Source organism: Mytilus edulis, chromosome 11 (genome assembly GCF_963676685.1).
Source record: "Mytilus edulis chromosome 11, xbMytEdul2.2, whole genome shotgun sequence".
NCBI classification, from domain to species: Eukaryota; Metazoa; Mollusca; class Bivalvia; order Mytilida; family Mytilidae; genus Mytilus; species Mytilus edulis.
The window spans coordinates 7,687,853-7,703,133 of NC_092354.1; the positions used below are offsets into that span (position 1 = coordinate 7,687,853).

Below are 15,281 nucleotides of genomic sequence, written 5' to 3' on the forward strand. Positions count from 1 at the left end.
TTCAGTTCAAGAGTGGTAAATGTATGTGGTATAATCACGGGTCACATGTCATGTTCAGTTCAAGAGTGGTAAATGCAGGTTTTATGATCAGGTGTCACATGTTATGTTCAATACATAAGTGGTTAATGAATGTTGTAGAATCAGGTGTCATGTCTCAAGTCATGGTCATGCAAGGGACCAAAGTAATGTTTTTTGTGTAGAATACTATGTTACGTGTAATAAAGTAAATCAATATTTCAATTGTATACAGTTACGAAGTATCAGACAGCAACCCTTTGACATACAAACTGGAGTGGTATTCATCAGTGTAATAAAGTTAATCAATATTTCAGTTGTATACAGTTACGAAGTATCAGACAGCAACCCTTTGACATACAAACTGGAGCGGTATTGATCAGTGTAATAAAGTAAATCACAATATTTCAATTGTATACAGTTACGAAGTATCAGACAGCAACCCTTTGACATACAAACTGGAGTGGTATTCATCAGTGTAATAAAGTTAATCACAATATATCATAATACTATGTTTCTTAATATTTTGAAGACAAGAGTATTTGCAATAACTAGAACATTGTAGAATGTACACTGAATCATTGAACACTAACAAGGGCAATGTTTAACTGATCCACATTATCATGATTATGTGTACTATATATAATAAATATCTGTAAATGTGTTAAACATTTTACTTTACTTACAGAATTGCTACATTCCAAGTTAGCTCTGTTCTTTACACATAATTCTACCTCTTTTATATTCCCCTCACTGGCAGCTGTTAGAAGTTTCTGTAAGCAAAACAAAGCTTTAACATTTTCCTCTAGAACATACAAATGTATTATAAATGTAATAATTGAATTTAACAAGCTACATTTTTACAGTTTCAACAGTTTATACCAAATACAGTGATTACCAAGAAGCAGTGAAATTGTTGTCTATAATTTCAGAGTTTTTTTAGAAAAGTCTGTAGACAATTGTCATGATTGTATTATGCATCAGTTTTGAGATCAGCCTAAGTTTTTGTTGAGGTTTGTGTTGCTCGGTCTTTAGTTTTCTATGTAATGTTTTGAATATAAAAAGAAGATGTGGTATGATTGCCAATGAGATAATTCTACAAAATAGACCAAATGACGCAGAAAATAACAACCATAGATCACCGTACAGCCTTCAACAATGATCAAAGCCCATATTTTGATTGTTTTTCATTTTTTTTCCATGGCGATGTCAGATTCTCTTCGACTTAAAGAGTTGTGAATGTCCTACAATATCTTAAGTTTCTTTTTTTTTTGTCTCCTGGAATTTTGTATATTGAAATTCTGTTCACTGTAGTCATTTTGATTTCTCCTGTTCTTCCCCTGAGAATACTGCACACTGTATCTTTATGTACAGTTTACAGACAACATAGGTCACATGACATAGGTCACATGACACTGACTTTTAGGAAGAAAAACTTACCTCATCCCAACTTGCCATTATAGCCTGTAAAAGAAAATGAAATCATTGTATATTTAAAATTAAAATTTGGCAAAAAGTAATTTTGCGTTTCTGTATAATATATTTTCTGCTTTTTCTTTCTTTTCCATATATCTTTTGGTTTTCAATTCTAGTGTTTCTATTTCATAACCATAGATGTATTTTGTCAACTGCCTGGAATTTGTTTTTATGTAGTTGATTGCCTAAACCTGGAATTACCCTTATCCACTTCCGGAATCGGACCCGATTTTGTAATTGTCTTCACGGCATCCATTGTTTTTTTCAATTTTGTTGATCATATACGATTTTACTCGAATTTACACATTACTTGTCTGCAATTTTTTGGATAAAGCTAGCGGTTGAACAAAATGAATATTGCTGTCATGAATAATAAAGATGAACAAAAGTTTTTAGATCGTTTATTTGAAGACTTTGGCAAAAAAGTTTGAACAGTTATTTTTTATTTTATTTTCAAAGTCGAAGGTCCGTCGGGCGTAGCTAGTAATCAAGTTGAAAGTCCGATTGCAAAACTGGAAGGTCGCGGACCTCGGACCACCGCTAATTTGAACCCCTGGGTCACATGACATTGACTTTTAAGAAGAAAATCTTACCTTTTCCCAACTTGCCATTCTATCCTGTAAAAGAAAATGAAATCATTGCATATTTATAAAAATAAGGAGATATGATAACCAATGAGACAACTATCCACTTAACTAATATAGATCTGCAACTTCTCTATCCATGCCAACAACTTTAAATGTAATGAAATATATCCTTTAATAAAAATAGATTATTATCTAATTAGGAGTTCACTTCCTAAAATAATATATATAACATTCAGAAAATTAGTTTATAAAGAATAAAAAACAAACCTACCACAAAATTCTTCAAACAATTTACCAACATTTGACCAAAGAAACAAGAAAAAAACTTAAAATGTCATTTATCATTTATACAATGTCTTTTAAAAATGTTTTAAAAAATGAGTTATTTCCCTTTGAAATTCTGTTCACTGTAGTAATCTTGATTTCTCCTGTTCTCCCCCTGACACTGACTAACTGAGAATATTGCACGCCTGTATCTTTATGTACAGTTTATAGACAACATAAGTCACATGACCATTGATTTTTAAGAAGATCTTACCTTATTCCAACTTGCCATTATATCTTGAAAAAGAAAAACACAATTTCATTGACAGTGGCACGTGCGCCCTTAGTGACTAGTGATAATTTTTGGTATCATTTTACAGTGCTTAGAAAGGAAATTATCAGTGAGATCAAAGGAAAATTTCGTAAAATAGCGATAACTTTATATATTGAAATTCTGTTCACTGTAATGACCACAACTGTAGTCAATTTAATTTCTCCTATTCTCCCTCTGACTGACTCTGAGAATACTACACTCCTGTATCTTTATGTACAGTTTATAGACAACATACTGGTCACATGACCATTGATTTTAAAGAAAAAAATCTTACCTCATCCCAAATTGCCATTATATCCTGTAAAAGAAAAACACAACATTTTATCATGTTTGTACACAAGAGTTGTAATTGGAAGAGAAATATTTTTAAGGGGCATTAACTACAAGAAACAAAAAAACATAAAATATAATCATGAAAATTAATGAAAGTTTGATCGGTTCTGTTTTGTTAAAGTTTGTTAAAGGGGGTTCTACATTCATGACATTTGACTGTTACAGTGAAAAACACATTCAAAATTTTTCTGGTGTATTTTTACAAGCAGAATCCAAATATGTGATAATTAAATAAATGGGGAATGTGTCCATGGGACACAGATGATGCCCCGGCTTGCATATAACGTTATAAAGGGGCATAACTGTAGAACAGTAATATTGACACCCCTAAAATTCAAACCTGATCTGTATTTTGTGGTAATAAGCATGGTGTATAAGTTTCATAACATTTGGTTGAGGCTAACTTGTTAGAGAACGGAAACGAAAAATTCAGCAATTTTTTCCATTTGTAAACATCGTAAAGGGGCACAACTCTATAATGGTTAAAGCAACACCACCAAAATTCAAACTTGATCTGTGTTCTGTGGTAATAAGCATTGTGTATAAGTTTCATAACATTTGGTTGAGGCAAACTAAAGTAACAGAACGGAAATGAAAATTCAGCAATTTGTCCATTTGTAAAGGGGCATAACTCTAGAACGGTTAAAGTGACGCCACCAAAATTCAAACTTGATTTGTGTTTTGTGGTAATAAGCATTGTGTATAAGTTTCATAACATTTAGTTGAGGCAAACTAAAGTAAGAGAACGGAAACCAACTTGGGACGTACGGACGTATGTACGTACAGACAGACAAGGGTAAAACTTAATGCCCCCTCCGTTACGGCCAGGGCATAAAAAATTCTGTGGAGTAGTTAATTGTGTACACTTTGCCTTTACGTTGTTTTGAAAGAAACTTGTTTAAGTAAAGCCTCTGTTTAAGTAAAGCCTCTGTTTAATTATCAATATGATTTAATGATGAAACATGTTAAATACCCAATGTGAAATCTGTTGGTCAGAGTTCTGCAATTGTCAATAAGGGATTACATGTGGGCCTTCGTCAAACTCTTACTGCAACTTCAGCATTTTATTGTACAGTCTGTCCTCATGGCCTTAATGCCACTTTATATTACATACATTTTTACCCTATCTGCCACCAATCAATTAGCCTGATAAGAATCTGCAAATAAAGATTTATTTATATAAAATGTTAAACATGTAAATTATCATTGATATGGTCATAATTAATGAATGGCTATTATTTATTTTGAATTTATTTAGCGGATTATGTAAAATGTGAAGAGTCAAAAATTAATTTTATGGTTCAATAAATTCAAAATAAATTATTGCCATTCATTATAAATAAATTTCTATCAAAAATAAGGTTCAAAGAACTTTTTATACTATTTATATTAACAATAACAACGTACACACATCAGGGGTTAAAAAATCCACTTGCCCGACGCCCGGGACTACAGCATTTAGGCCTCGGGCAACCAAAACTTGTAACCCAATATGCCCGACGCACAAGTAACAAAAAATTCTTGGCATTTCCAAAATAGAAAGTGGAATATTCCCTCATCACTATTCTATCTTAGCCAATCAGATTCGACTACGTCATCCCAGATTCCCAGAATTTGAACTGATTTTGTACAAGTTTTAAAATAGAACAAATAACTCGGGGTGGATCCCGTACTTTCAATATCGATTTGTCAGTACAGGGGGTTGTACATTGCTTATGCAACCAGAAAAATATAATGTAACCTGCTTGTACCTCCTTCTGAATAATTTATTGCAATATAAATGTGAATCCCTTTTGACAGCAGAAACCTGACTTTTGTCAGATATAAATTTGTAACATGTGCACATGTTATGGACGCTATTTTGTTTCTGTTTACATACCGTGAAGAAGCCTCCAGAACCATGACCTAAACATTAACAGTCTTCAGAAAACTTAAACTAGATGCAATAATATTTCATCAATCGTGATTATCTTCACTGATATTCAAATGAATTCGATTTTTTAAGAAATAAAATTTATAACAAATACAATTTCAGTTTAGAGACTGTGCTCAGTTTGTTATCTATTTATAGCCCACAATTAGCTTACCTATGATAAATGTAAATATGGATATTACTGTACTTCGTTTATAAAACAATTATAAAAGACACAAACTATGGATGGTGATATTTACATGTATTCAGATAAATAGTTGAGGTCATCTGATTTATTTTAATAAATAGAATTTTTTAACTGAAAACAAATATGAGCATTACATATAACCAGCTTATAATTTTTTTACACAAACGTGATGTATCTGATAAAAATCACTCCAATCCTTTTATATAACCTTGTATAGCAGTGGTCAAGACTTGTACCATCTCGGGATTTGTTCCTCAACTCATTATTACAGAATAGTCAATAAATATTCAATTATAGATTAATTGAATATATCTGATAATGGGATAGTTTTTTCCTGACAAAAGTTTTGGGCATCCAATTTGCAAAAATCTACTGTACAATGGATAAAAATTGTTAAGTTTATAGAATTCATTTAATTGTAGCAAACTCTGAATTTGTAAGGCATACTCGGGCTAGCTAGCAGGTCAGTTTTGTTGGGCTAGTAGTTCTTCCATCAGGGCTAGTAAAATCCTGATACCAATTAGCCCTGGGCTAGTGAGCTATAACAAAATTTCTTAACCCCTGCACATGTTGGCGTATGAATACACAAGGTTAGAGTGGGCGTGTCGCCATAAAAATTGACAACATTGAAAATAAAACTAATACTTTTAACCAATCAGAAGACAGAAATACACCAAATTTACAAAACTTTGAATTTTTGAAATACTAAGGCTTTTCTACCTCAGGAATAGATTACCTTAGCAGTATTTGGCAAACTTTTAGGAATTTTTGGTCCTCAATGGTCTTCAACTTCGTACTTTATTTGGCCTTTTTAAACTTTTTTTTTATTCGAGTGTCACTGATGCATGTTGAGGTATAATGCAGTTTTTATTATAAAAAAATTTTAAAGAGATATTCGAGCATCTTTTTTCATATACCATCTTAAGCTTTGATGAGTACTCATTAGCAGTCTTCATGCTTCAGGGATGATTCCACTATATAGTTTAGGGCTGCTTAACGGCCCTTAAATCGGCCAGCGGCCCCAGAAAAATGTTTGTAAATATAAATTCCCAATTGAGGAAAATAAAACAAAAATTGGTATTTCCGGAAATGTTCCCGTCACCGATTACGGCAACTTTAATTTTTCATAGTTTGTCGTCAAATAAGAATGCTGACTATGATCGCATTTTATTAACAACGATTTAATTTAATTATGTCAACATGAGGTAAACAATTTTGGCGGCCGGATTCAATTGAAGTTAAAATGTTATGGGAAATTCGGTCTCGTAAAAGTAGATCGCTCAGCAGGTTGATCAAAAATATGCTTTTTGTCAAAATGGGTGTCAAAACAGACCTCGACTAAGACCAAATTCAAATTTTGATATAACAGTGATGAATTAATTTTAATGGTAAAAGCAGATCGTCCAGCAGATCCAGTTATGTAATTTGATTAAAACTTGTTTTGTAAAGGACATTATTTTATATTTTGCTCTTTTTTCAGCAAAAGACAAAAGTTTGAACGTTTTTGAAAATAATGTTGATGATAGACCATTCGTGAAATGAGACCCCCCTGAAATACGATGTCATCATTTTGGAACTGTTTCAAAAGATATGAAAATGATCCAAATAATTTTAAAGTTCACTGGTTCAATTGCTTTAAATATCTTATCAATTAAATACATATACTTTTGTAATTGCTTTTCTGAACTCGACAATTGGCCAGTTCTATTTGAAATACATTTAAATCAAGGTAAATAAAGATGATCTGTTGAAAAATTACCCAATGGTGATTTTTTTCACTGGTTAATATGGCAAGCCGTTTTGCTATTAAATCTAACTTCAAGATATCTCATTAACTTATAAGATATCTTATATAATAGTTCATTAGATATTTGATATAGTTTGAAAGATATCTCATAAAGTTTATAAGATATCTTATATAGTTCACGAGATATCTTAAATAATTTATGAGATATCTTATAGTTTATAAGTTATCTCATATAATTTTCATTATCAGATATCTTATAAATTATATAAGATATCTTATAAACTATATAAGATATCTTATATAAAGTAAATTTGTAAGATATCTTATATAAAGTATATTTATAAGATACCTTATATAAAGTATATTTGTAAGATATCTTATATAAAGTATATGTAAGATATATATATTTTAAAATCGATATAAGTTATCTTCTATATTACATAAGATATCTATTCTATATAAGATATCTTATAAAAAATATTATTTATGATATCTTATATTATAAGAAATATTATTAAAGATACCGTATAAATTTTAAGATATTTCATATAATTATCTTAATATGATATCCAAATTATATAATATCAGATTATCACATGGCATTTTTCATATTGCATGTATTATCAGCCCTAGGTTCAATATCAGCCCAAGAGCCGCATGGCTCGATGGCTGATATTGACCGAGGGCTGATAATACATGCAATATGAAAAATGACATGTTATGATCTTTTTATCATATGCTTCAACATTGGAGAAAAAAAACAGATACATATATTGATCCTTTTACGTGGTTCCCAAACAGAAGTTCAAAGATTGAAAAGTTCACGGACGTCGGACCCATATTTAGAACATTCGACATCAAATCTTTCTACCATATGCCTCAACAGAGGAGAAAACATTTTTAATATGGACGACTCGACAAACAAAAAAAAACAACAATATACATAATGAACACTGTTTGGAAAAGTCAACCTTTTCAAAGTAACTTTCTAAATTATGTTTGAAACTTATAAAGAATGCATTTATTTAATAATTTGTTTGTTTGTTTTTTTTATTATTTTTTTTTGTTATTATTTTACACAGTATACTTTTCAGTATCTAAATAATTGTTTTGTATACTATTTCGTAATGTTTTTCACTGAAAACGTAGCATTGAGGTGTATTTTCCGGAATTTGCAGAGTATCACTGGAATACCATGTGATGACGTTACGGAAAGGCATGTGATAACAATCGAAGCATGTGATAAACTTTTCATATCAGCCCGCTAAACACCAATTGGAAAAATATGGAATTTACGTTAATTTAATGCTATTATCATACAGTAAAAATCATATGTTATTTAGTCTAAGTATATTATTAGTTACATAGTGTGCTAGTGACTTCGCTCTCACCCCATATGGAATTTACTGACCCCATATATACCGTATTACGTCACTAGCACACTATGTAACGAATTTATCTTACCGACTATCTTAACGTGTGAAATTAAGCCTAGTGATTCTCAAAATGAGCAGGTCTTCAATACTGTTAGCACTAAGAAAATACTTCCATTGATCTTACAAAAACAGATGCCAAAAATAACGACTTGTAAGGTTTAAATGTGTTTTATGAATTTATTTCAATCTTTATCATCAATTTCTTCGTCTGTTGGAACTTTTAAGATTTTTTCTCAGTACCGTTTTGTTTTTTATAAAGGGACATAACACCATTACTAACCGTGTATGAAATAAGCCCCGCCCCCTTCTTACCTAATAAGGAATATAAAGGGACGTAACTCCACTACTAACAGTGTATGAGATAAGCCCCGCCTCCCTACTAACCTAATATCAAATATACACGGTTTGCACGCGGACGCTTTTAACCAATCATATTCCTGGAAATGTATAGGAGGAAAGATAAGATAAGATATCTTATACAAAACATATTTGTAAGATATTTCATATACTTTAAGATATCTTAAATAAATCTTATATATTACATGAGATATCTTATATATTACATGAGATATCTTATATATTACATAAGATATCTTATATATTACATAAGATATCTTATATATTATGAGATAATTTGAAATTCGATTAAATAGCTAAACCGCTTGCCATAGGTTTATGTTAGCTAGTACTTGTGGTATATATGTTTTTGTTATAGGCCTCGTTTACCAAAGTTTAAATGATAGTACATCATATTCAATAATATTCTCATGTATTACAACTTCCCTAGTCTGAATCCAATAATTTCTTCAATCAGTATACAGGTGAAATTAAGTTAATATTCATTTTCCTTTTTACAGGAAAATGATATTATTTCGTATTAGATTGTATGCATAAAAAAATCCCAATTGGGATAAAAATTCCCAATTTGATATTCGAGGGACCCATTTGAAAACACCTGGAATCATCCCTGTGCTTAACCACAAGTCCTACAAGCATCTTTTTTCATATACCATCTTAAGCTATGATGAGTACTCATTAGCAGTCTTCACGCTTAACCACAAGTCCTACGGCATTGGCTGGTAATTAAAATTGCTTTCAGACTTCAGACAACAGAATCCAACTAAAATTTTTTTTAAATTGAGCTTCGGGCTTGTGGAATCTAAAGTTAATCGTGAATGCTGCATTAGTGACATGTAATTGCTTCTGTGTCTGCTGTGTTTTGCAAAATGTGGATTAAACCTCAATTGAGGTATAATCCACCAATTGACGGATATTCACAATTGGTTTCCTTAAGTCTGCATCAGTTCTAACTTTAAAATTTGTTAGTCGAGATGGACAGGAAGAGACTACAGAGCAAAAATAAGATTTAATAGATGAAAACTCAGAATTTATCAGTAGGAAAAGGAGGGTTACATTAGTTTTTAGGTTTCTCTAAAAAAAAACTAACAAATTGCAGCATGAAGAGTCAGAATCAATTACATGTCATCACTAATTAGTGGTCACTATCATGATGGTAGATTATACCTGAATTGAGTTATAATCCACTAATTAATGGTAATTCCTGACCTGTTTATATTGTATGCACAATTTTGATTCTAAATGCATTTATAAAAGTCTAAATGAAAGGTTCACGACAAGCTTTTTATAAAAAAAACAAGTGAAACTGCGAGCTACTGCTCACTGATGATACCCCCGCCGCAAGTGCAGTTTTCACGCCGAGTGGCAGCCCAGGCTGGTAAAATTGCTCTCGGGCCTGTAAAAATCACACCTACATGCCAACAGAATCTAACTCAAAATTTTCAAAAAAAGAGCTGGGGGCCTATAGATTTAGCAGTTCAGCATGAAGACTGCAAGTGGATAATATTTAAATAGTGTAAAAATATGCAAGTGTTAGGTAAACAGGAAGTTGTCGAGTGATGAATCTGAAAACACATCACATGGTATAGCTGACTTATATAAATCCTGAAACCAAATTTCAGAAATCCTTGTATTGTAGTTCCTGAGAAATATTTGACGAAAATTTTCAACTTGGCTATCATGTGTAAAATCATTCAAGTGTTCGGTAAACAGGAAGTTGTCAAGTGATCAATCTGAAAACGCATCACACGGTATAGCTGACTTAGATAAACCCTGAAACCAAATTTCAGAAATCCTTGTATTGTAGTTCCTGAGAAAAATGCGACGAAAAATATTCATGGGACGGACGGACTGACGGAAGGACAGACAGAGGTAAAACAGTATTCCCCCTTTTTTAAAGCGGGGGTATAATAATTGTCACAAAAAAGGGACAAACATCAGTGCCGCCTGGTGGCTAAAAACTTTTCAACAGTTCAAATGCAACGCACCAAGTTTTACTGTCTTTTGGTTTTATAAATACTTTAACCTTGAAGAAAATAAAAATACTCAGTTAAATGTTCAATTGAAAATTTCTTCTCAGTCATCATTTAGAAAGTTTCGTCCTAACGCAAAGAAGAAGAGATATGGAAACCCGGAAATGTGTCCATCGATCACGACCTGTTCAGTGGCGGATCCAGAACTTTTCATAAGGGGGGGGGGCCTCTGGTTGACCTAAGGGGGGGCCCGCTCCAGTCATGCTTCAGTGATTCCCTATATAATCAACCAAGTTTTACCCTCGGAAGAGGGGCCCGGGTCCCCCAGCCCCCCCTTTTTTTCCCTGGATCCGCCTATGCTGTTGCTGTGTTCAAAATGTAAATAATATTTTTTCACGTGAGTCAAATTTAACAGAAATATTTAAAACTTACCCTTTAAAGTCATTGAGACGTCTTCTTGGTTAAAAAGAATTGTTTGTAGAACAGGAAGCGTTGTCAAAACAAAAAACAAACCAAAACGAGACACTGAATGACGGGATTGGGACAAGTCGGACCAGGAAAACTCGGCCCAGTTTTAAAGGAACTCGGATTGGATTGAAAGATCTGACCAGTTTGAAACACTGATTGGGCCCATTTAAAGTCGATTCTAAACAATTTCAAATAGTCCAACGATTTACAGAAAAGAGCGACGATTTACAGAAAAGAACAGAAAAGAACAGAAAAGGACCAAAAAGAACCGAAAAGGACCGAAAAGAACCGAAAAGAGCATACATATAAATTATTATTTAATATATATACACAGGGGCGGATACAGGATTTGAAGTTAGGGGGGGCGCAGAAAAAATTTCGCGGAGCGGAGCGAGGCGAAAAATTTTTTGAGGTTAAAATAATCAAAGTTGATGAAATATTCTTCTAAAGTGGGTACAATGTAGATAGATATCATGCCAAGCGAAGTGTGGTGAGAAACATTTGTGGTGAAATGAGCGAGAAATTAAACTTTTAATCTAAAACCACATAATTTAAATGATAATCTACATTAACCATAATTAACCAAAAAATCTTTTAGTTTCTGTTCATTGACTACCTCTATATATTTACCAGAAAACGGAACTGAACAAAAGTAGAAAAGAAACAATTCTGAGTACACAAACTGATTCTCCATATTAAAAAAAGAAACGAATTATGTCAATGGTTGCTGGGAAAGAGGTAAAGCAATATGTCTCTGTTTCTGCAAAGAACCTTTGGGGTATGATGACAAGGTATCCTTAAAAATTGTAAAATCAACAAGCTACTAACAACCCTAACTAATTTCTGTAAGGTCTAAGGGATTCATAATGCGTATATATATATATCTATTGAATGATTCAAGTTTTATTAAGCCAATGGATTTAATAGTAACATTCGTCTAGGATATTTCCTAGCAAACATGTCCAGAACAGCTTGGATGTCAATGTCAATATCCTTGTGGACAAACAGCAGAACTAAGGCATTAAACCGATCCTCACTCATAGAACTTCTGAAGGAATTCTTTACGAATCGAAGTGAAGAGTTTGCTCTCTCTACTGAACTAGCTGTAACGGACGTAAGCAATAGCAAATTCAAGACCTTTGTAATGTTCGGGAACAACAATGGGCATACTCTGCTGTCAACAAGAGTGTCTTTGATGTTATTGGGTTTATCCGTCTGTGAAGACCATTGCCTTTGCCATAAATTATACTCTTGTTGAAAGCTTGAAGCCATCGGCAAATCATCTTTGTAAACCTCCAAAAGATCGTCTAAAGCGTCTCTGTTGGTTTGTTCTAAATGAGCCGGTATCAAAGCCATCGCTTTAACTGCCTTCTGAGATAGACTATTAAAACGACTACTGTACTCTTGGATCAAAGCATCAATATATGGTAAATAAATGGCCCTTTTAAAGTAAACTTGTGGAGTATCTCCCGGGATGTTACTTCGCTGAGTTTGTCTACCACAGCGACGAGGTATAACAAGTTCGGTGTCTGCTACCTCAGCCATCTGCTTTTTGATAAACATTATCATACTCTGAATCATTTCCTCTTGCCGATATCAACACACTCTTAATGTTATCTACCATTGAGTAACCTTGAAGTAAGTCTAATGCAGTGCCTTGCAATTTCCTACTCAAACCATTCAAATAACCGTAATAGTACATGGCAGTTTGGAAACATACAATAAAGGTTGCATCTGTAATACGCTTTAGAAGTCCCTGTGACTCTGTAACGGCTTTGGTATCCCATCCTCTTTCTGTACCGATTGCTGAAAGACAGTCAATAATGGGTTGATACATTGCGTTAAAAACTTGTATTGTAGTAAACTTCTCTACCCATCTTGTTTCACAAAAAATTTTAAACTTGGCACTTTTGATTTTTGAATCTTCCTCCCTGGTGTTGTTTACATCAGTAATACACTTTTCTAGACGTCGACATCTTTTAGGAGAGTATCGAAAAAATATCCCTAACTGTTTTAACGCATCCAGCATAATATGGATTTCTTTTACTTTGCTACTTTTGCATAGTACTAAGTTCAAATCATGTGAACTACAGTAGTGGTAAACGGCCTTTGGGGAGTGTTCGCGGAACTTGGCAGCACAGCCGTTATATTTTCCCGACATGTTACCTGCTCCGTCCATGGTTTGGGACCTGCAAAGTTGAGTATCTAACCCAGCATTACTAAGAGACTCTATCAATTTGCTTGCAATCTCCACTCCAGTAATAGTTTCGCAATCTATGAACTCTAATAAACGCTCCTTTGGTTGCCCATGGACAGTATAACGGATGACAAGACCCAGTTGTTCCCAATTACTAGAGTCTGTTACTTCGTCACATTGTATTCCGTAATACGGGCCAATACCTTGTGCTCTAACTTCGCTGACAATTTTGTTCTGTATGTAATTCTTTAAACACAATAGTAAGTCGTTTTGTGACGTTTTGGAAGTGTAGGTAGCGTTTTTCTTACAAGAGTTAAGATGGTTTTCTAGAATGGAATCACCAGCTTCCACTCTGAAATTAAGCAATTCTTTGAAATTTCCTTTGTTAGTACTGCTTCCCTTATCAGTATCGTCATCCCTGTGGCCACGCAAGGCAATACCTTGTCGTCCACAGAATACCAATGACTTGATTATGGACATGAGTATCTGACGGTTTCGCTGAATAATTTCTTGATTTCCAGAAGTAAGTGTTGCATCAATTCTTGATAAAGGGTCAAGATGTGTAGATCGAAAAGCCTCAAGTTTTGCCATCGATGACTGATGATAGTCAGTTGTAGCGTGCATTTTCATGTCTTCTTTTGCGTGTTTCCAATCGCTGTAGGGTTCTCGTATTAATTTGATGGGTCGTCGATGCGATGAATCCGGAAACAAACGACAGGGCAAACAATATAGACCATCTTGAGAAACAGAATATGATATAAAATTAAAAACGGAGAACCATTCCCGCACACATGATCTTTTGAAATTTCCAGATTTCCTTCTTTTATCCGTGTAAGTTTTGGACGGGAACTTGAAGGAAATATGTGGTTCTCTCTGGAAGTATAAAAGGTATTTCATGTCATCTGGAGCATCATGATCATAGTTATATATATCACATAAAATAGAAGCAGTACTACTCAGTTGAGATTGTGTATTTATATCATCAATGGGAACGTCGTCGTTCTCTTCATGGTCACTATTATCACTTGCATTTTGCTGAGATTGAGTCACAGGTGTACTTTGTGCACTGCTTGTTGTTGCATTTTCATTCACTTGTGAATCTACTCTAGCTTCAACTGAAGGATCTTGAACGTCTTCACATGGTGCAATCGGTGAGTGAACAGTATCTAGTGGATAACATGCTATAGAAGTTGCCTCGAACGGCATATCTGACGAAGACAGCGATTCACACATTTTTCTGATATAAGTAACAAGCTGATCTAAGGAACGAAATCTTAGTACAACTGCTTTCCCATCTGGGACCGATTTTCCAGATTCATCTCTGCTATGCGAGTCCATTACCAAGTACATCTGATCAGCTGTCTTTTTTGTACCAATTGTATAACTTGGATAGTTCCCAACTGTCATAAAACACATATCTGATTCCTCATAGCACCGCTTAAGGGCTCCTTTGATACTAAAACACAAGGCGTCCAAGTCGTCTACTGCATGAGCTGTTGATCCGCCTCTAGACTCTATAACACGAAATTGTAAACTTCTTCCCGCAAGATTAACGGTACTAGGTATTTCATTTATAAGCATATAACCCCCATGTGTGGATATTGAGTGGTAAAGATCTGTACCAAGTTGAAGGATATGATCAACGTCAGACGGAGTAGATGGTTCGATGGTGACAGATGACATGAAACACAGGGAGACACAAACGCATTGTCTTCCACCATCTACTAGCATACCTTGATGTTGTGATCCTTTGCAAACCAATCTACAATCATGACATCAACACTTGTTGTGAACTCATCTATATAGTAATATTAGGTAAAATATACACTAAACCTTGCAAGATATGACTTTTCTCATTGTTGAAGGCCGTATGGTGACCTATACTATAGTTTTTAATTTCTGTGCCATTTGGTCTTTTGTGGAGAATTTTCTCATTGGCAATACAACAAATCGAAGTTTTAAACGTTTACAGCC

General features: G+C 33.7%; 1 protein-coding gene and 1 long non-coding RNA gene across 2 annotated transcripts; both read right to left on the reverse strand.

Moving 5' to 3' along the window:
• Window positions 1-699: 699 nt before the first annotated feature.
• Window positions 700-11,164, reverse strand: LOC139495073 (uncharacterized). Its single transcript, XR_011657253.1, has 6 exons — window positions 11,075-11,164; window positions 3,983-4,166; window positions 2,951-2,974; window positions 2,085-2,108; window positions 1,456-1,479; window positions 700-788 (listed from the first exon to the last, which is right to left on the reverse strand). It is a non-coding gene; the product is annotated as an uncharacterized lncRNA (long non-coding RNA).
• An 852-nt stretch (window positions 11,165-12,016) lies between these two features.
• On the reverse strand, window positions 12,017-12,466 carry LOC139493943 (52 kDa repressor of the inhibitor of the protein kinase-like). Its single transcript, XM_071282114.1, has one exon. It carries the CDS (start codon window positions 12,464-12,466, stop codon window positions 12,017-12,019), a length of 450 nt encoding a protein of 149 aa, XP_071138215.1.
• Between the last annotated feature and the right edge of the window lie 2,815 nt (window positions 12,467-15,281).

Bases quoted from the DNA above. Each gene is read 5' to 3' on its own strand.
- LOC139493943 (XM_071282114.1), bottom strand. From the start codon at position 12,466: ATGGCTTTGATACCGGCTCATTTAGAACAAACCAACAGAGACGCTTTA.